Raw genomic sequence first — 22,138 nt, forward strand, 5'->3', positions numbered from 1 at the left:
ATACAAACATCACAAAACAGCCATATAAATAATCATATCTGTGAAAATTCAGTACATCTGTATATACTTCCAATAACCTTAACCAATACTCAATATTAAACAAATCATTAACAAAGAACATGCCATCCTATATTTAACAATGTAAATATGCTATTGCAAAGACAGACCTGAACTAAACATACATCATATCAGTAATATCATCAAAAAAAACATCAACAACATCTTTATAAGCATTTTTCTAATTAAAAACCTCTTCAGGTACAAGTCAAACATATGACTCAAAATGCATCACCAAAACGGTATAGAATCACACTATATCAGTATTAAAGTAACATGTTACAACACAACAACAACAACATAAAACAACCAATACTCTTTATTTCAATGAAATCATAATGAAAAGCTTAAGGGATGGCTTTTTTTCACAAACATGATCCTTGAAATGATACAACTATACGTTAGTTTGAACAAGGCGTGGGAAAGGAATTCACGCTAAATATGATGCCGAGAAATGTTATGTTTGAAAAGTCTCGGTTTGTCTGTTAAGAATAATAACTTGAAATGAAATGCATGCATGAACACCCTACAGGACATCCAGTAGTCAATAAAATGGAGGTATCATATAGGAACAACAGTAATTTTGACACAATATACTGAAATGATCAAACATACAGCAGAATGAATGTTGACAGGTTACATAGCGGAGGAAAGTAGCACAAGCCTGCAAGCTTTGCACTATTAAAATCATTTCCTGACATGTTCAAGTTATATATAGCAGGGCTTGGTGAAAACTTTTGATGCTGAGCAATAGCATAAAGAATTCAGGCTTGTTTATCAAAAACTATATTGACTGATGACTGTAATATTGAACAGATGCACACGAAAACAATAACAAATTGAACAGCAAAATTAACGGCATCTTCGTTACCTTTAAAGTTATAATATTTTACGATGTGCTCATAGTATCAAATAAAACAAGTACAGCTGAAGCAGTTATCTCAAATCTTGTTAGGAATACAGGTACTGTAGATCATAAGTGTATCAGAAGAACTTGGAGATATGTACCGATTTGAAAGTTTACAGCAATGACAGTAACAACATTGTTACCTTTAACAAGGTTCTTAACAATTGGCCCATTGAAGTCAAAGATGCTGTTTTAATGCTGTGTTTTGTGTGAATTTACATCAAGTATGATACATGGTGTGATATATTGAAACATGGTTAAGCATTAACTGGATAACAAAAATTAAATGTAAACTCGGACTTGATTTGAAATATACAATTTAGTTGTTTGGTATATGTTGTGAGAAATTATTTTTTACTACAACTCGGATTTGTCTTCAATAAAAAAGCTTCTTCATTGTTAAATATGCAAAACTTTGATTAATTAATTACTCACACATAGACGAGTAAATATCTTTAAATCAATCAATTTTTATATAGTGATGATATTTCCATGGAAATCTGGCACCAGTACAATTTGGCTAGAGCTCACTCATCAATATTTTACATAAAAAATATGAACACTTTCAGCATGAATCATGCATAAAAAAGTACAAAGATTGCTGGGGTTTTATTTCATTTTTCATTTCCATTTTTGTTTATCAACTGCGCTTAATCCTTAATATTTTTTTACAATTGCAAACAAATGCCAACAGTTTGAATAAAGCTTTAAGGTTAAAGGTGTCAGAAATTAAAATTTGCTTTAACAAGAAAGTTGTAAAGTTAAACACTTGAATCAAACCATCCTCATCCTAATGTTAAACAGAGTCTCTTTTTGTGGTGTAAGGTTGTTTCTTCTTCTTGTGTATTGTGGGCTCTACTTCAGAAGAGCATGCACAACAGCCTTAGCGTTGAGATTTCTCAGGTCTGTGTATGTCTGACCAGTTCCCACAAACACGATTGGTTGGCCCGTCGTGTATGTCATGGAAATGGCAGCTCCCACCTGTAAATATTCCAGAATAAAATATAAGGTAAAGGGTATTTTCAAAGAGTGAATCAGTATACAGTTATTTCATGGTTACATGGGTTACAGTCAAAACTGATGTCCCATGGTGGAAGGATGACATTGAACTGTCGTCCAAGGCCAATAGTTCAGAATGTCATTCCCAATACCATGGGACAACAGTGTTGACTTTTTTTCAAATTACCAGAAAATAACTTTTTTATTAATTTATCAAGTTTATCTAAACATGAAAGGAAACAACTGCTTCATTAGTCGATCAAAATTTTATTGGAACAAAGTCTTAAAAATATTAAAAATTAATTATATGCCGTCTCAAAATAAAATTTGAAAATTGCAATGATGTCTTAGCTGGAGAGGGAAACAGTGTAAACTGTTGACCGAGGAATAATTCAATCCAAGACAAATTGATAGCTTTCATGTAAAACAGCACAAAATAACAGATTTGTAGTTATCAGGTAATAATACCAAACACTAGTGTGCAGTCTTGGAGTTATATACATGCTGATAAACTATCCTACAGTAAAGATAAAAGGAGGAAAACAGATTGATCTGTGTAACGTTTTGATTGAAAACAGTTATATCGCATGTGGCAATGTTCTCTTTAATAGCCACTCCCTAAAGAGTCTTTTGACAGCAGTGTTGACAAACCCTTTTATGTAGAACAAAGCAGATACATAAATATACCACAATTATTAATTAGATAGCAAAATCCGAGGCAATGATTTAATCAGCATTATACTTGTGCAAGAACAATTAACATTCATAATATTAATGCTGTGATCATTATAATAATTTAACACAAACCTTATCATCAATGGTATCAAACTTGGACAGGATGATGCCGTCGATGAGTCTTGGGTTGGTCATGTTTGAGTGGTCTGCCAGCGCCTGGTTAAACTTGGTCAGTTGGTCAACTGCCTCGTTACCCACCAGCGCTTCACCGACAAACAACACAAGGTCCGGCTGGTTCACCTTAATTAGCTGAAGACAAAATGTACGCTTTAGCTTGTATTTCATTTTTATTTACAGCTTAACATTGAGTAAGCTCGTTTTTCTACACTTGACCATAATTATAAGATAAATCATTTACATAAAAACAATTAAATTCTTATTACAACCAAATAAGCTGTAATGCTCATTATACCTTAGCAAGTGCCCTCATGAGTGGTTCATTATCCTGCATCCGACCAGCGGTGTCCACAAGAACCACATCAATATGGCAGTCACGAGCTGAAATAAAAAAGAACATTGAGCATAGAAATGCGCTTATTTTAAGAATCATGGCAAAGTTCCTTTACTAAAGTTGATTGCCTCCATACATTCCCAACAATATCAAGCATGTCAAGTCCTTACCAAAGTTGATTGCTCCCTAACATTCCCAACAAATCAAGCATGTCCAAGTCCCTTACCAAAGTTTATTGCCTCCATGGCTATCCCAACAATATCAAGCATGTCCAAGTCCCTTACCAAAGTTGATTGCCTCTCTAACATTCCCAACAATATCAAGCATGTCCAAGTCCCTTACCAAAGTTTATTGCCTCCCTAACATTCCCAACAATATCAAGCATGTCCAAGTCACTTACCAAAGTTTATTGCCTCCCTAACATTCCCAACAATATCAAGCATGTCCAAGTCCCTTACCAAAGTTTATTGCCTCCCTAACATTCCCAACAATATCAAGCATGTCCAAGTCCCTTACCAAAGTTGATTGCCTCCCTAACATTCCCAACAATATCAAGCATGTCCAAGTCACTTACCAAAGTTTATTGCCTCCCTAACATTCCCAACAATATCAAGCATGTCCAAGTCCCTTACCAAAGTTTATTGCCTCCCTAACATTCCCAACAATATCAAGCATGTCCAAGTCCCTTACCAAAGTTGATTGCCTCCCTAACATTCCCAACAATATCAAGCATGTCCAAGTCCCTTACCAAAGTTGATTGCCTCCCTAACATTCCCAACAATATCAAGCATGTCCAAGTCCCTTACCAAAGTTGATTGCCTCCCTAACATTCCCAACAATATCAAGCATGTCCAAGTCCCTTACCAAAGTTGATTGCCTCCCTAACATTCCCAACAATATCAAGCATGTCCAAGTCCCTTACCAAAGTTGATTGCCTCCCTAACATTCCCAACAATATCAAGCATGTCCAAGTCCCTTACCAAAGTTTATTGCCTCCCTAACATTCCCAACAATATCAAGCATGTCCAAGTCCCTTACCAAAGTTTATTGCCTCCCTAACATTCCCAACAATATCAAGCATGTCCAAGTCACTTACCAAAGTTGATTGCCTCCCTAACATTCCCAACAATATCAAGCATGTCCAAGTCCCTTACCAAAGTTTATTGCCTCCCTAACATTCCCAACAATATCAAGCATGTCCAAGTCCCTTACCAAAGTTTATTGCCTCCCTAACATTCCCAACAATATCAAGCATGTCCAAATCCCTTACCAAAGTTGATTGCCTCCCTAACATTCCCAACAATATCAAGCATGTCCAAGTCACTTACCAAAGTTTATTGCCTCCCTAACATTCCCAACAATATCAAGCATGTCCAAGTCCCTTACCAAAGTTTATTGCCTCCCTAACATTCCCAACAATATCAAGCATGTCCAAGTCCCTTACCAAAGTTGATTGGCTCCCTAACATTCCCAACAATATCAAGCATGTCCAAGTCCCTTACCAAAGTTGATTGCCTCCCTAACATTCCCAACAATATCAAGCATGTCCAAATCCCTTACCAAAGTTGATTGCCTCCCTAACATTCCCAACAATATCAAGCATGTCCAAGTCCCTTACCAAAGTTGATTGCCTCCCTAACATTCCCAACAATATCAAGCATGTCCAAGTCCCTTACCAAAGTTGATTGCCTCCCTAACATTCCCAACAATATCAAGCATGTCCAAGTCCCTTACCAAAGTTGATTGCCTCCCTAACATTCCCAACAATATCTAGCATGTCCAAGTCCCTTACCAAAGTTGATTGCCTCCCTAACATTCCCAACAATATCAAGCATGTCCAAGTCCCTTACCAAAGTTTATTGCCTCCCTAACATTCCCAACAATATCAAGCATGTCCAAGTCCCTTACCAAAGTTGATTGCCTCCCTAACATTCCCAACAATATCAAGCATGTCCAAGTCCCTTACCAAAGTTGATTGGCTCCCTAACATTCCCAACAATATCAAGCATGTCCAAGTCCCTTACCAAAGTTGATTGCCTCCCTAACATTCCCAACAATATCAAGCATGTCCAAGTCCCTTACCAAAGTTGATTGGCTCCCTAACATTCCCAACAATATCAAGCATGTCCAAGTCCCTTACCAAAGTTTATTGCCTCCATGGCTATCCCGGCCGCATCTTTCCCGTATCCCTTCTCGTACAGCTGTACCATCTGCTGCCCAGCATGTTTCTCTGGTGGGTGGAGAGCGTTCAGCTTGCGTGTGTGGGTCCTGAGCTGTTCCACAGCACCTGCGCGGAACGTGTCACACGCTGCAATCATTACACGGAATCCATTCTCTACCAGCCAAAAACAGATCTGCAAATAGAAACAGAAATACTGCACAATGGATTTATGTTTAATCTTATATATTTTGTAGATATAATGTCAAAAATGTATATCACCAGTCAAAAATCTGAACACTTTTTTGTTCTCAGTAATTTTTTTTAGTTCCAATCATTAATTTGTATAACTGTATCTTATATTTTTGTTTTTCAAAGACCATTCTTGAAAAAATGTTTTAGTCAACTTCAGAACTGATAAGCCACATAAAACCAGAAACTAACACAGAACAAAACATACAGGAATATTTATTTCAAGTTCTAACTAGAACTGTAAGCCATAGGCTAACGAATACCCCCCACCCCTCCATGTCTAGGTTGTTTGCCCTGGAGTTAGGCCGGACAAAGCTAATTTTGCCTACAAGGGGAGATAACTCCAGTCAGGGTCATGTGACCTGTACCAAATTCACAGAGGCGAAAGTTTACAACATGGCCATTAATTTCTGAAAGTTTGATAAAGATTTGTTGAATAATAACAAAGATGAATCCCGGACAGGGCTTATTTTGCCTACTTTAACACATCAAGGGGAGATAACTCCAGTCAGGGTCATGTGACCTGTACCAAATTCACAGAGGCGAAAGTTTACAACATGGCCATTAATTTCTGAAAGTTTGATAAAGATTTGTTGAATAATAACAAAGATGAATCCCGGACAGGGCTTATTTTGCCTACTTTAACACATCAAGGGGAGATAACTCTGGTCAGGGTCATGTGACTCGTACCAATTTCACAGAGGCGCAAGTTTACATCATGGCCATTAATATCTGAAAGTTTGAAAAATATTTGTTCAATAACGACAAAGATGAATCCTGGACAAAAAAAAACGGACGGACAGACCGACAGACAGACAGACGGACAACCCGATTCCAGTATACCCCCCCCCAAACTTTGTTTTGGGGGGTATAACTAATACCCACTTTGGCAAGGTTTGTGCTCTTTCCGACACCATTGACCCCACAGAAGGTGATGCAATACGGGCGTCGATTCTGTTTGGCTTCCATGGCATCACGGAGAATGTCCACACGTCTCCGTGGTCTCAGGATCTGCAGGCACGACTCATTAAGGGCTGTCTTCACTGTCGTACTGATACCTGAAATAACAAATGATTAGATTAATGGAATAATTTCACATTTGCAAAGCATTGCAAAAACCAACCAATAAGAAGACTATTAAATTATTTTAGAGATAAATTGTTTAAGATGCCAACATAATTATTGTGCATATCCGACACACAAAAGGTTATGATAAGGGTTGAAGACTCAAACAATACTCTTTAACTCAAAACCATGAGTCACTACAATTCCGCAAATTAAATATCCCCCTGCAATGAACGCTCACTATTGAAATAGAGACTGATTAAAGATTATACTATTGAGCAGGACTGATGTAAAGTCTGTGATATGTTTCCTTAGGCCTAAAAAAAATTTGTTTGGTTAGGGTTACATCCTTTTCAAAAATAGGTAGGGTAGGTAGTTTTTTTTGTTGTTTTTTTATTAGGCTTTATATAAGAATGTCATTTTCATCATTGGAGAAAAGTTATCTCCTGTATAAGCATTTAAGGTTTTAAACTTCATATTTAAAAACCAAAAAAAAAATTTTTTTTTTTTTTTTAAGTTTTCAAAAAAAATTCAAACTGACTATAAAAACGGTAGGGTCGGCGCCTATTCCGTAGGTAGGGTCAGGTAACCCGAACCAAATGTATTTTTTTTTTAGGTCTTATTGAACTTGATAAAATTAGTTCAATCTTATTAGTTTGTACATGTATAGATGGTCAGATTTGCAAATTTTAGGCTGATAAGAATATGTGAATGTTGAAATGGGGCAGGCTATAAAACTAGTGCAATACAGAATGTGTATATCCCCATAACCATTGTAACTAAATATACAAAGGAATGGATAAGAAATGCAAGGGAGAAAACAAGAAATCTGGCCCAAATTTGAGAATTCAAGCTCTGTATCTCCAGAGCAAGAAGTGATCTGGCTGTGGATCAAACTGTTTCAGATATTTTGCCCTTTAATAATGTCACCCAGTGTGGAAAAGATAAAAAATAGTGAGAAGGTAAAAGTGAATTTGTCAATTTTCTCACAAATAAAGAGCCATACATTGGTACCAAGATTGGTAATGGTTGAATAAGATGTTTCTTTGTACATGGCAAAAATTAAAAGAGTGTGTTCTCACTGCTGAATGTTCCCAGGGTTTTTCCCTCCAGTTTAACAGCGACGGAGTCACACAGCTTCTGGGCAATGTCTGAAGCCACGTTCTTAGCTGAAACACATCAATGTTGTTGTTTATTTGTATGTCTGTCAATGTAGAATTCTACCTATAGTTCTACATGTTTATTATTCATTCTCAAAAAGTTAACAATTGTTATTAAATATTTCTACTAAAAACTATGAATAACCTTCATAATTATATTTTTAGTACACATTTTTTTTACATTTTTAATGCATCTCAACATGTTTGGTAAAATCAGTCCATTTATTTCACGTTTATGGAAGTATCCACAAAGTAGGATCACCTGGCGGATTCAAATATAATCATTTAGAAAACCTCTGACTAAACAACCACCAATTTTTAATCAAGTCAATATTTGGGTTCATTTAGTGGATGAATTTAGCAGTTCACACATCCACACAGGTTACTGGCTAGCATACAGCCATTTACGCCATACACTTCAGAGTTGACTGCCAATTAAATTATAAGTGCAGCAAAAATAAACAATTATACATAGTATTGTCATAAAATCATCAAGATCATTGTCACAAGTCAGAAGATGGGTTATTTATTGTAGTCACTGAAATCTGCCTGACCAACTTACAAACTAGATGTTCTTTCATCTTTTCCAATACGGGCTGAAGGTCTTCATGTGAAAGCATCTTGGAGCCGACCAGGTTCTTAAACATCCCAAACATGCCCTTGCCCCCTCAGACTTCTTTGTGCTGCAATTAATGGTGCAAGTAAGGAAATGTGATATGACTGAGTGCTACCCAATGTCCACAACACAAATATTTATAGCGCAAAGTATGTCGCATCTTAATTAGTGTTGTACAATGATTAATATCTAACCTTACTGAAAAAATAACAAATATGTCGCTGAATTTGAACATTTTTTACAATATTTGGTTGAAATGAATCCTAATTTCACTGTTAACTTGACTGCACATGATCTTCAAGAAGTTTTAAGAGTGAAAGTTTAGAATATTAACCAGCCGAACAATAAATGAGTTAACAGTGCACATCTGATAGCCAGTATTACCTGGCAGTCTGTGTGACCTCCTCCTCCTCTTCCTCCTCACTCTCCGAGTCAGTCTCTATGTTCTTCAGTTCCCCACCCATTGTACCCACCTGCTGCAGCTGTAACAAGATTTTAATCATATCATATTGGTGTAGTTTGTGTTAAATGGCATTTGTGTTGACTCTGATTTTAGTTTTTTTCAATCACTGACAAATTATGAAATATCATTAATAAATCATCATCCTTATTAAAATTTTTTACCAAACTACATATTTGAAATGTTATACTAGTCGTATTATATAAGACATACTGATAGCAGAGGTATAGATTTAAAATGTATATCATATAACAGTCTATTTATTAAAACATTATAGCATTGGGAATCTGGCCAAATTTGTCAGAAAAACATCTGTTACAGAGATGTTTTTCTGACAAATTTGGCCAGATTCCCAATGCTATAATGTTTTAATAAATTGACCCATACCTCCTCATCCTTGACATTGACCTGCCCATTCATGTTGTCCCCAGTCCCCTTGTTGAAATCCAGCGTTTCCAAGTCTTTCGATGTACCGCCCATCTCCCACTTGGTGCCGACCTTGCCCTTCTTTTTACCACCATCTGGGCTCTTTCTGCTCATAAGAATATACATGTAACATGTCAACACAAATACTGGTTTATACATACTTTGGTAGAATCCTATTCATTTATGTTCCCTGGTACTCAAGGACTATATCGTTTTGTAACAATTTATTGGGCCAACTTCACAATAGCCAGTCACTACATTTAAGAGCTTGATGCACATTAGAAAAAAATCAAGAACATTAACATTATCAGAGCCTTTTCACCTCCCATAACTTAGGCATTGAACCTGAAACATTATATATAAAATTAATATTGCTGTGTTTTCATTTTATTTATTTTAATTATAGGACTAATAATGTATTATCGATTAACCAGTGATATATCAATCAATTTCAAAAAGTGCGCTAAAATGTCCATATTTGTGGTGTTAAGAGCTCATACTTCCTAGAATTTTATTAAAAGGCTAGGCCTCTTCCAAATTTTGTCTTAAGAGTGCTGATTACTATCCTATAGACCACAGACTTCTGCATGCATTTTTCTATCCCTAAATTAAAGCATGTCAATGGTTATGTATTAGTAGGGATAATGTGAAAACACCCACGGTTCAGCTTTCGGTGTCTTCTTCTTTGCTCCAAATTTTTTCACAAGGTTCTGCCTGATCGTCTCCTCATCCAGTTCCCCGTTGCTCAGATTACTTGTTGCCATGGGGACTGTGGGGGCAGGCTTAGGGGAGCTCTGCACAGGGGCTGCTGAATTGCAAATTAAAACATGGAATAAATACTTTCTTGATAGAACTGTGAAACATTACCGTATGTTTTACATGGAAGTGAAACCAATTTGGGGAATTTTTCTTATGATGGTACATGTAATCTAGATTTAAAATGAAATGACTTCAAACAAGTTAAGTGTTTCTTGGACAATTTTAAGCAAATATCATTATACATATGAAACAAGTAAAATGGCAATTTAAAAAGCTTAATTACATAATAATTTAGTTAATCAGTAATTAGTTTCTTTAAAATTTGCAAAGACTGTGTAAAGAGTGTTTTCTCTACATTCCCTTGAGGGGTAATGCCTTGATCATAGAATCTTGTCTTAAATTACAGTTCTGCAATCAACTATAAACTATTAACTGGTAGTTATATTTAAAAACAAAATTGTGCCAACTGTCACAAAATACCCCCTTCATAATTTTATGACCCCCTTTATACAGCCCTTTTTTTATGGCAAATTTGGGGCCGATATTGGGCCCCATTCCCCATGGAGTAAAGTATATATTTTTTCCCAGGTTGTGTTAAAAATTCCCCCATTGTGGAAATTTTATTTTACTACTATCTGTAGAAGTCATATTTTCATTGTCAAACTGTGAAAACAGGTAAAGATCAGGTGGGCACCATGTTAAGTTTCAAACAATCGATAATCTAGCTCGCATGATGGTAACATGATTTTTGTAAATTCCCCAATTTTGCAATATACAAGTTAAATTTCCCCTGTAAATTTTATTTTACTACTATCTGTAGAAGTCATATTTTCATTGTCAAACTGTGAAAACAGGTAAAGATCAGGTGGGCACCATTTTAAGTTTCAAACAATCGATAATCTAGCTCGCATGATGGTAACATGATTTTAGTAAATTCCCCAATTTTGCAATATACAAGTTAAATTTCCCCTGTCAAAAGGCCCTGCCATACTTCCCCAAATTTGGGGAAAAAGGGCTGTAGTATGTTAAGCCAGATTTAGAGAGCGGACACTGTAAATACAGTCTTTGTCAATTAAAGTGTCATAACTCTGGAGTGACCTGGGCAACATGGCTGGTTATGATCCTGCCCATACACATTCTGACCAATTTTGTTATGATTAGAAAAAGGCTTTTAAAGTAATTGATCAGACAGGATAGATTTTAGGGAATTTATTTTATTAGAGGGCAATTACAATTGAGTGACTCAAGCAATATGGTTGCTTAACAAACTTGTCCAAGACCCATTCTGACCAAATTTGGTGATAATTGGCCAAAGGTTTCTCAAGTTATTGATCAGAGAAGACAGATTTGAGGTAATATCTATAATTAAAGGGGGATAACTCTTGAGTGACTATAGTGATAAAACTTTTTATCAAACTTGTTTGAGATATAATGCCCATACACATTCTAAATTCAGTGATGATTGGACAAAGGCTTCTAAAGTTATTGAATGGACACTGTACTGGACACCACCTGCCAAAAATACCACCTGCTTATTCACTCGCCTGTCTGTTGCAGGCAAAATTATAATATGTCATTGTTTTTTTAAAGCAGGCTTTTTATAAAAAGTAGGAATCTTGAAACCATGTTTTGTGTTACAAAATATGTGTTTAGCAACAATATAAAGACATTAAGGTTGGTTTTATTTGGAATCTGCAAGACATACAACATACCAGGGCTTGAATTCAATTTACACATTTTTCGCATGTTCAAAGAGTTACTTGCTTTTTTCTCCAAAGTATTAAATAAGGTTAATTAAGCATTCTATGCGATATAATAAAGTAACAAAAGTCAATACAAATGTATTATGATTTAATAGTCTTAGGAAGTCTGCTATTTTCAACAGTTTTAATAGTACTGCAAGTGCTAACAGTGTGTTTTAGAAATTTGTCCAGTCTGACATTTAATAAATGATTTATATTTGCAGACGACACATTTAGGGAAAAGCCCAAAGGGTATCGAATCGCACACACGAAAATGGTTTCTTCCCTTCACTGTACTTCTCTGCTTGTCAAGGGAGTTTGCTGCGTTGGAATTGTGTACTACAAATGTGCACTACGTCATCAAAATTGGCACTCGAAATCTTTTAATGCTTACCTGTTATGCATTGAAAAGCGTCTCAGCGACATGATATTCGTTATGTACTCATAAGCGTTCGTAATCTGGTATTTTGTTTTGAAATATATGTCTCGCAAATTTTAGCAAGTAGATTTTTCATCAGGTCGCTATCAGAAAAACTGACTCGCATTTAGCGAGTATGCGAGCTTAAATTCGAGCCCTGCATACAAACATAAGCTCTGTTCATGTTCACACAAGTTGCCAACTTACCTTTCACAGGTTTGTTTTCCTTGCCCTTCGCTGGTTTCTTGTTGTTATCTTCCTTCTTGTTTTCTATCATTGATTTAACCGTCTTCCTCGACTTATCAGATTCTTCAAATGTTTTCATCACCCTAGCATAACAGAGATTAGTTAAATAACTGCTGTTGTATTAAATTTGTTTTAAATTTACTACCTATTCATCTATCACTTGGATCTGTGTGAAATTACTCTATGACAGAAATCTTGATAAATAATATAAAAAAAATCCTATTGATTTCCATGTATCATTCAATTTTACGAATTTACACCTAAAATAGTGTTTTAGCCAGGAATTAAAAAGGGCAGGGTGGGCCAAAAAAAGGCAGGGTGGGCCAAAATAGGGGCATGGTGCTTTCTTAAATGGGAAAACAATGTGCACAATATTAGCTTTGTATTGTTGTAAAACGACCATGTATCTTATCAAAGTACATGCATGTTCATGCACACATTGTAGTAATATCCCTACAGAATACTCCTAATTCTTCTTTCTTGTTCATTTTCACTTCAGACACTTTCTTTAACATCTCGGGTTGTTGTTACCAGGGCTCTTACAAGGCTGATTTTTTGGGGAGAAGTCACTTCTCCCACCAGTCAAATTAGGGAGAAGTGGGGAGACTTTAAGGAGAAGAGATACTTATCATAAAACCTGAGATAAATATTGTGCCATGCAACAAAACTTTAAATTCACATTTACTTTGATTGCTTTTACTAGATGGAATGTTAAAAAAGTGGGGGGGTTTTTGGCCTATCAAAAGTGTACTTGTCTAGAGTCTCCTTTTTGCAATGTATAGTTGACCTCCGAAAAGCATCTAAAATAAAAACAAAGACATTAAAAAATACCATTTGAAACAAACAGAATGGCCTTATATATGAGCTGTTAAAAACATTTAAGTGCAGGGGGCGAATCTTGTTTCGGTACGATCAGGATAGGGTACGAATGTCACATTCAGCTTTGCTGTTGTTTACTTGTCTTTGGTTAAATAAATTTCAATATGCTGACATTTTAAAACAAAATGACATTTAAAATCTCTATCCTTCATGAAAAACTCACTAACACTTAATAATATAACTAGAAAATCGAGAAATAAACTCCGAAAAATGTTATGATAAAATGGCCGTGACTCGCCGAATCTTCTACTTTTAAACATCGTACAAATGAGGAAAATACTGTAAAGAAACGCTTTATAAAACAAAAAGAAAAAGTTTTGAGATTACAAAACAAATTTTCATTATAAACATTCAACACAAAAACTATCAAATATTGGACATGAAGTTTTGAGTATTTGATTTTCTTAGCGCCACCGTCTGTTTTTCAATGACCGTCTGCTTCAAACAAAACAATGTTCTAAAAAGTGTGCCTTGTTTTTACACTGCAAGTAACAATTGTTTACTAATGCTGGACAACATTTTTCATCAATTCTTCGCTTTCTCTATCGCAATTTAACAAACTTTTAATCATTTGACCAGTGTCTTCTCTGATTGGTTAACATGGGACGTTTCGATAATTGGATGATAGACGACCCAATTATGTGATTAGAAGATTACCGATTATTAATGGCTAAATTAAATTTGTAACAACATCGGCATCAAAGATCGACATTTAGAGGTACAACTTGGATGTCTCAGACAAGGAATAATGTGTCATAATGATCAGCAATTAGCACCCTGATTATAAGCGTGAATTACCGTTAATCCGACCCGCGGTGATGACGGTCGTGTGCCTAAGCACGCACTGATCTGTGACAGATTAGGAAATGGCGAAATTGACCAATGAAATACTTTTAGGGCGTAACTTTGTGATAAACAACGATCTGAATGGCCAGAAGGGCGCAAGGGGGCGGGAAAAATATGACAGGGCATGTAAAAAGGGGCAACAGGGCGGGTCAAAAAAGGGCAGGGCGGGCCGCCCTTGCATTCCGCTTTAGCTAAAACACTATTAAAGAATTACAAATTTGATTCAGACATAATATTTCAAACCAAAAATGATCTAGAACAGTAAAAAATCAGATCATTTTAATCAAAACTGGACTATAATTACCTTGTTCAAGATAACTTCCTGAATGTTTGGAAAATCCATTTTCATTTATAATCAGATAAAAAAGTTGTTAACTTATGTGTTTCTTAACTAAAAAAAACCATCAACCTCCATACCTTCCTTTCTGTGTTTGCTTTCTTGTCTCCTGCTCTATATCAAACAAAATCCTGTCAAAGTCAGCCCTGAAATCAAAACTTCCAGAAATTGCCCCATTCTGCAGGTCATCCTTGTATTTATTCCTGAATTCCAACTGTATTGTGTCCAGAAACTTGTCTACGTAGGATAACTGCAGTATCTTCTGGTAAGCAACCTGTAAAATAAACATTATTTGTAACATTGCATTTAAATGAGTATGACACTACACCCAGCTTAAAAAAATAAAAATGATTCTGCTTCATTTTCTTCTTTCAAAATAATTTAATGAAGGTCATGGGTTGTTTCCAGCTGCTTACCTAGCTGAGGAAATGTGACAGCCACCCTTTTTCAATAAGTGAAATAGTTAAAGTTTGCTTTACAATTTAATACTATCATGTCTATGTATATGGAATTCATCAGGTGGACACTGCTCTGTAAGTGTTATCCATACATGCCATATCCACTGGCAGTAGTAAAAATCCCCAAGAATTACGACCAATCCCCTGGTTCCCTGCCAGGGGATCCATATCCTCTGATTTTTTTTGATTTTTTTTAACTAGCTCAAGGTTGACAGTGGAAAGCATTCATAATATTATGAGTGTAAAATTCCATAAAGGACCACAATGACCTAGTCTAAAAATTATTGAAATAAGAGTGTGTTTCTGTATTTATTCTTTTATCATAAATGTAGATTTTGCACTACGTAATTTCGCTGCATAAAAATCCCCAGGAATTCAGAACAAAATCCCCTGGGAAGCCTCTCAAAATATGGCATGTATGGTTATTGCTCAATAAATTGATTGGAACTTATCTTTGTGTTTCAGCAGCAGAAAACAAAAATACGTGAAAATTTATTAAAAATATCTTTATCAACACTTACAACAAACACCAGTTCGAACTCATTGTCGAGCTTGTACTTGAGCGTGAGAGCCTCGTGAGTGAACTGGTTACTTCCACTTCTCTCCTGAAGGAAATGAAATAATAGTAATTAAATGCTTAAAAAGACAGTCAAAATAACGTTAATCTTAGATAGTTTAATGGTAAAACTAAAACCATCAGCAAGGTTTTTAAAACAAGAATTTTGACGTGATGCCATATGGAATCACTTGTCACATCGAAATTAACGAGCTTACCTGTAAAATGACACTCCTGATCAAAGAATTGACTGGAGCAGTAAAAAGCTGCGATGTTCCTTGAAAATACCAAAGGACAATGCCTCCTTTACTAAAAATTGTAAAGAAATCTAACATTTTGATGCTTTTATCAGAGTGTTAGTTAGTGTGTTGAAATTTCCCCGGAAGTTACGTTGCAATTGATCTGGTTCACCGAGTAGCACAATATCAAGCGCCTGTCTGAAAAACGCTGCCCGAGGGAATGTTGGCTAGACTCTAGCAAATATTAATATTGATAGCTAGATATGTAGTAATTGCCTCCCTTTGATTGTGCTTTCCTGTTGTATGATAATATTACAAAGGCGCACAGCTAGGTAGATTCCAATTTTCTTTGTGAGTGTGAGGTTGTTGTGTTGTTGTTGTTTTTATGTTAATGCATTATCGTGTTAGGCTTATTTTACTTTAATGATCAAAACATCTGTAAATATAAAAATGCGATATGTAGGCGCCTTTTTGTGTCCAAGTAGAAATTTACAAAAACAATTAAAGGAAAGTTTTCTTTAACTTGTGCACAAATCATATGGGGATAATTTGTTTGTATATTTTGTTCCAGATTACAATGATACTGACTTATTGTCGGTAAAAAAAAACTATTCATAGCTAATGTCGATGTATATGCTGTTCAGTCGATCCACCAGCAATAAGGAAACATTAAACATGCCTTGATGCCTTAACTGACATAAGCAATGCATTTTGCCACCAGTTACACGCATTTTAGGAAATGAAGGAGAACCTAAAAGTCGTCAAAATGGTCACACATATGATGACATGTGTGAAAGGTAACAAGTATGAATGATAACAAGTATGACCAAGCATAAGCATACTATAAAAATATTGTGGTAAGGAAAATGCAAATGCATTTCCTTTCGCAAAATATGACATTCTAATCGTTATGCCATTAACAATTCACTCTCTGTATTTTTTCATGACTGTTTAAAAAACAATGTATGAAAAAAGGAAACATTACATTACGTATATGAACCACAACTCAAGTGCTTCTCTAAGGGCTTCGGCGATAGGAGATTTACGGGCAATAAAGGTTACACCACAAAGCATGCAATTACATAAATAGCTTGATATATCGATGCAAGCTCCTTTTAATCCACTTTAAACGTTAGACTACAACCGTTTTGTCTAACTAAATGTTTGGTTAATGCACAAACGTGGCCACCAATTTATATAATGTGGCCATAGGGAAGCACCGGGAAAACAACATGTTATCAGAAATCTGACAAGGGAATACGTCCCCATGAATACTGATAAGAACAACGATGAATATTGTGATGTCTGTCTGTTTGTGTTTTATGCCAATCTCAGTTATTGTACACTTAACGTTCAAATGTTTCAAATGAGTTCCACAGCATGGCTTAAACCCGCGCATAGCTGACCGTTCCAAGGCGGGACCCAAACACTTATTAATGAACTATAAGGTTTGTTATGTATGTGTTGTGTCCCTCGCTCAGTATAATTGGTTCCCAGCCTAATGCATCTAAACACGGGTTTCGCGTGTTTTACTAGATTTTTTTCTGTAGTTTTCAATGTATTATCAAATAAAACTCCAGGATGATAATGCCTATTTGGATTGGCATTTTTTAAAAGAGAATATATATATATATATAGCTTTTAAAAAATGCCAATCCAAATAGGCATTATCATCCTGGAGTGATATATATATATATGTACGGCTTATAATGTGTATTATGTTAGGAATCAGGATGGTCGTTGGTTTACCAATTGTAGTATTCAACGGTAAAACTGGCACCGTCTCTTTTGTCATTAGGTATCTAACCGGTAAGTCGGTATGTATATAGCAGCACTTTCATACTGGTAATATGTAACCGGGTATTCGATATAGAAGAAGCGGCATTTTCATATTCGTAGTATGAAGCCGGGTATTCGAAACGTTTACATGATATAGTCACTGATACAGTCCCGATACAGTTAGTTTTTTATGCCACGCGGTAGATATATATCATTTTTGCAGATGTACCCGCCTGTAGAGCAAGAGGACATGGGTTCGATCCTCACCAGATGCACATAGCAGTTCGTGCATTCTGCTGAAATATATGCCGATATTTTTCCTATTGTTAATCCAACATATTCTAATTTTGGAAACGATCATATTACGACTATCTACATTACTTGACCCTGGTCAAGATAAAGCCAACATGCAGTGGACGTGGTCAAATGTTGACATCTCGGCATGGCGGCGGCATTCTTCTTGTAATCCTTAAGTTTTGATTGATTGATCACTTTCACTCGACAGGTGCTGGATGCTAATTTGGACATGAAATCCCAATTTGAAACATCTCCAAATGTTGACCATTGTATAGCAACTGGTAACAATCATGAATGGACACAATGAGACGCTTAAACAACTGGGACATTTCAACACTATTTTCTAATGCATAATAAAGACAAAATCACACCCATATTGTCATAATGCTAATAAATGTTTCCCACGAACGATACTATACAATAGCTCCTTGATCGATGTATCATCGCGGAATTGCAAATGTTAATGGAAACGAATATCATTTTTGCAGATGTCTGTTCCAATACAAATTGGAAAGCATTCAAACATTCAGATGAAAGTGTTGATTTCTATAGATTACATAATTTCTGCAAACCATAATCGCATCCGAACGCACCAACGCGTGAAATAGAACGTCCTAATGAGTTCCAAGTAAAAGTGTCATATAATATTACCATTGCCATTCGGACTGTCATCGAACGCTAATTTTGTGGCCACAGTACGCTGACTTTGGTATTTTGTTTTGGGAAGAAATCATACAAAATTCGGTTTCCATTACGGAATGAACTTAGCTTGATTTTGTTTTATTGAAAAGGAATTTTAGGGAGGTCCTCTCTTACTGTTACTAAACGATATTAGTTTTATATCTATCAACCATTTAACCGAAAAAGGATTTATTTAGAAGAAAACATAAAAATAAAACCTGAACTCACTGGAAATCGAGTCTTTCAATGCTTAAAATTAAGAAAAAAAATCTCGAATATTCCTTCCGCGGCCCCAATTTCAATATAAGATTTACTGTGGTCTACTTTAGTCTCATAAGGCAGAATGTTTAGCCTGGACCAAACATTATGAAAAAAGCTTGGATGGCATTTTAGAATGACTAAAGGTAGAAATACCGTGTTTTATTCTCATTTCTTTCAAAGTGAACTCGGTCTCCTTCATAAGAACCATTGTTTTCGACATTGATTCATCCTTTTTGAAATATTGAAACAATGTTATTTATTAATGTAAATCTTATTTGGGAGTAAGATTGCATTTTTAAGGTGCAAAAATAACCGCCAAATTTCCAGTAAGTTACAAAATTAAAAGGCAAATTTCCATTTAGTAATTAATGAGTTATTCAGAAGCTCGCACATGCGCACTGACAAGTAAAGAGGCATTCGATGGGCATATCGCGCGCTGAACGCTCAGAAAGTTCGCATTTAATTTTGATCCTCTAAACGATCGAATCTGCAGTCCGGGCGCAAACCAAAACTTTACTTCTACTTAGCGGATATACTTGTATTCCTTCAATGTAACCTTATGTGACCTGTGTTTATTTCATGTCGGTTGATAAATGGCCTACACTCGCATGTATATGGAGACGTTTCAGAGATACTCCTTTGGAAACGCGATGGTATAAAATCAGATGAGTGACAATGCTTTTAGCAGCCAAAGCAGATCTATAGTTTCATAAACCATCGACGTAACACACTGTATTCAAATAGTAATCAGGAATGACATGGCTTTCTCAAGTTCTGTTTGTTTTATGGCTCCTTTTGGGCATAATAACAAACGCGGACGGACACTCGCTGTTTTATTGCTATTGTACGCACTCCCGTCCCTCAGCGGGGGCAGAGAGGCCTGTAGTTATAGTACCGCGTGCATCGCTGTCATAATCATTAACTGTTATATGATTTGTCCCAAAATATCAATTAAAACTTCCGAAAACAAATGCCAACGTTAATTTACAGCCACCAGTAAATCATACCAGCTTCACGGATTCTTGGGAAATAAAACGTCGAAAGTGCACTGCTGGCCATTTTATTTCTAGGCAGACATAAAACAATTCCTGCGATGTCCATTAAAACGTAGAATTAGCATGCAAAGCAATTGTTAACATTTGGTCGCATGTTCCTTAATTTTACAATGACATCGGTCTATTGGATTCCCGCGACTGATTCCTATTCCATTTCCTTAAAAGATAAATAAACTAATTAGTTGGTACTATATACTATATATTCATACATTAGCCAGGTTGAGCAATCTCAAGTCCATTATAGCCGACTTAAACTAAGCTCACTATGTTTTTTGGTATTAATTGTGTAATTTTCCCCTTTAAAAGGATAAAATCGAGTCGAAGCAAACCATTTGGCGAAATGAAATGGGATACTGAAATATATTACGAGAAACCTGGACCTGCACATTGACTGTTCTGACATCCGTACTTTAAAGATGCACTCTTAAATCCAAGTAAGCGGTACCACAATCCACACAATTGTTTTAATTGACCGAAAAAGATGACAACATATCGAAAACAGTGGTTCTTATAAAGGGTTTCTACCTTTTGAGTAGACGTAAATCTTTTAGCAAAAATTATTAAATGACTGGTAATTGCTAAAAAATTTACGTCTACTCAAAAGGTAGAAATCCTTTATAAGAACCTGATATTTTTCAGCTATTAAATACACGGTTACAATCTTGTTATCAGTAATTACTTTTTTCAATAAATGCATAATTTAATAAGCAGTTAAAGGTTTATCACTAAAAAATACGTTTGTTTTACCTTTTATGTATTGATTTTAAATACGATTAACACTTTCAGCCACTGTGTAAATTTCGACGTCACCTTACGTTGGATTATGACCTCAAGTTGACGTTGTCGTTTGTTTCTGGCAGCCCCATGCTGCCGATCAAGGTTAATCGGACGTATTGTTCCTGGCGCTGTGCTTGTCATATAATTATAGTCTAATGTCCTTATGGCACCAACTATTGACGTAGACATGACGTTGCTTTTTAACGTTGCGGACAAAACCATTAAAAGTTTCAACTGATGCAAGTATGAAGCCAGTCAGTCTGTTGTAACGCTTGCGTCATTCGCCTGCTGTACCTAGACGCAAACGACAATTTTAATTATTCAAACGGTAAAAAAGATCATCCTAGGCATAGCAGTGTCTGAGCGCGTGTCAGAAATTTCCCGTCACGCCTTTCTACCATAAACCGGAAGTCTTGAAATCTCGTCTGCGGAGAAATTGAAGCCGGTCATTTTTTCATCGAATATCATTAACTGATCAATTATTGCTGTGAATTAGCAGGAATATTTTATAAAGACCCAGCATGTGTCGGCTGAAGTTTGTCAGACGTCTGAAGAATTGTTTATTCATGCAAATAAACCGGAAGTAATACGGACGCGGCATGCGCCGATTGCGATTGCTTTTCAATTATTCCGGAAGTTAAAAAATGTCTTTGGGAGAAATTTTGTTCCTTTTTCTTTAAACATGTGAATGGATTTCAGAGGATTCTTAGTTTTTTATTTGACAAAGCAACGGTTACAGAGCATTATCCTCTTAATGTCGCCTGCATAGCATGGCAGACATAAAGGGGACGTATTGTCCGTCGTTGTTGTCGACCGCGGCCTCGCATTGATTTGTATTTCCGCTCTCTAGCTTTAAGCATTTGTGAACCATTCTTAACTTGGTTACAATGTTTATTGGCGTAATATCTCGACCGAGCTCAGTCAACAGCCAGGTCGCACTGTTTACTACATAGTTATGGCGTGCGTGTGCGTGTGCATGCCTGGGGAACACACTGACACCGTGTTCACACTGTTGGGCGTGGTATTGACCCTTGACCTATTTATCTACTGGTTAGGTACAACATCATGGGGTTTATGTCCAATCGTTTAGGATTTTTTGTGCGAGCAATTACTGATGTCAAACAATTTGGTCCAACTGTATTTGCCAAGGACAACCCACCAGTGCATTTTTTTATCGATGAAGCATTTTGGAATTGTAAATGATAATAGAAACGAATTTCATTTTCAAGGACAATCTAACAGTTCAGTTTTATTGTGCTGCTTCACACCTTTCTTGAGTCAAGGACCGACATAGTTTTCTTAACATCATTGGCTCGTTGGCCATGTTGACTGTGCCATTGCCTTTCACTGTCTGACTCGTAACACAATGTGGGGCATGATCTGGTATAAGGCAACCAAAGAAGTCTCACGAACCTAGGTCCAACTCATCTGTTTGGAGTTATTCTACGAACAAGACAAGGTCTGCGGACCGACGGACTGGGCATAGATCAAATCCACCTATACCTTCTTCGAGGAGGGGGGG

The 22,138-nt window shown here is 36.1% G+C and overlaps 1 protein-coding gene across 1 annotated transcript; it reads right to left on the minus strand.

Moving 5' to 3' along the window:
* Positions 1 to 1,473: 1,473 nt before the first annotated feature.
* Positions 1,474 to 15,911, minus strand: LOC128235371 (signal recognition particle receptor subunit alpha-like). The gene is given in 15 exon segments (XM_052950181.1): positions 1,474 to 1,945; positions 2,771 to 2,947; positions 3,111 to 3,196; positions 5,290 to 5,503; positions 6,445 to 6,617; positions 7,707 to 7,793; positions 8,347 to 8,449; positions 8,452 to 8,467; positions 8,785 to 8,882; positions 9,248 to 9,392; positions 9,947 to 10,094; positions 12,413 to 12,534; positions 14,594 to 14,787; positions 15,493 to 15,576; positions 15,746 to 15,911. Coding segments are annotated over 15 exon segments (1,890 nt in total). The 5' UTR covers positions 15,863 to 15,911; the 3' UTR covers positions 1,474 to 1,819.
* Between the last annotated feature and the right edge of the window lie 6,227 nt (positions 15,912 to 22,138).

The sequence above is a fragment of the Mya arenaria genome, chromosome 5 (assembly GCF_026914265.1).
Source record: "Mya arenaria isolate MELC-2E11 chromosome 5, ASM2691426v1".
Lineage (NCBI taxonomy): Eukaryota > Metazoa > Mollusca > Bivalvia > Myida > Myidae > Mya > Mya arenaria.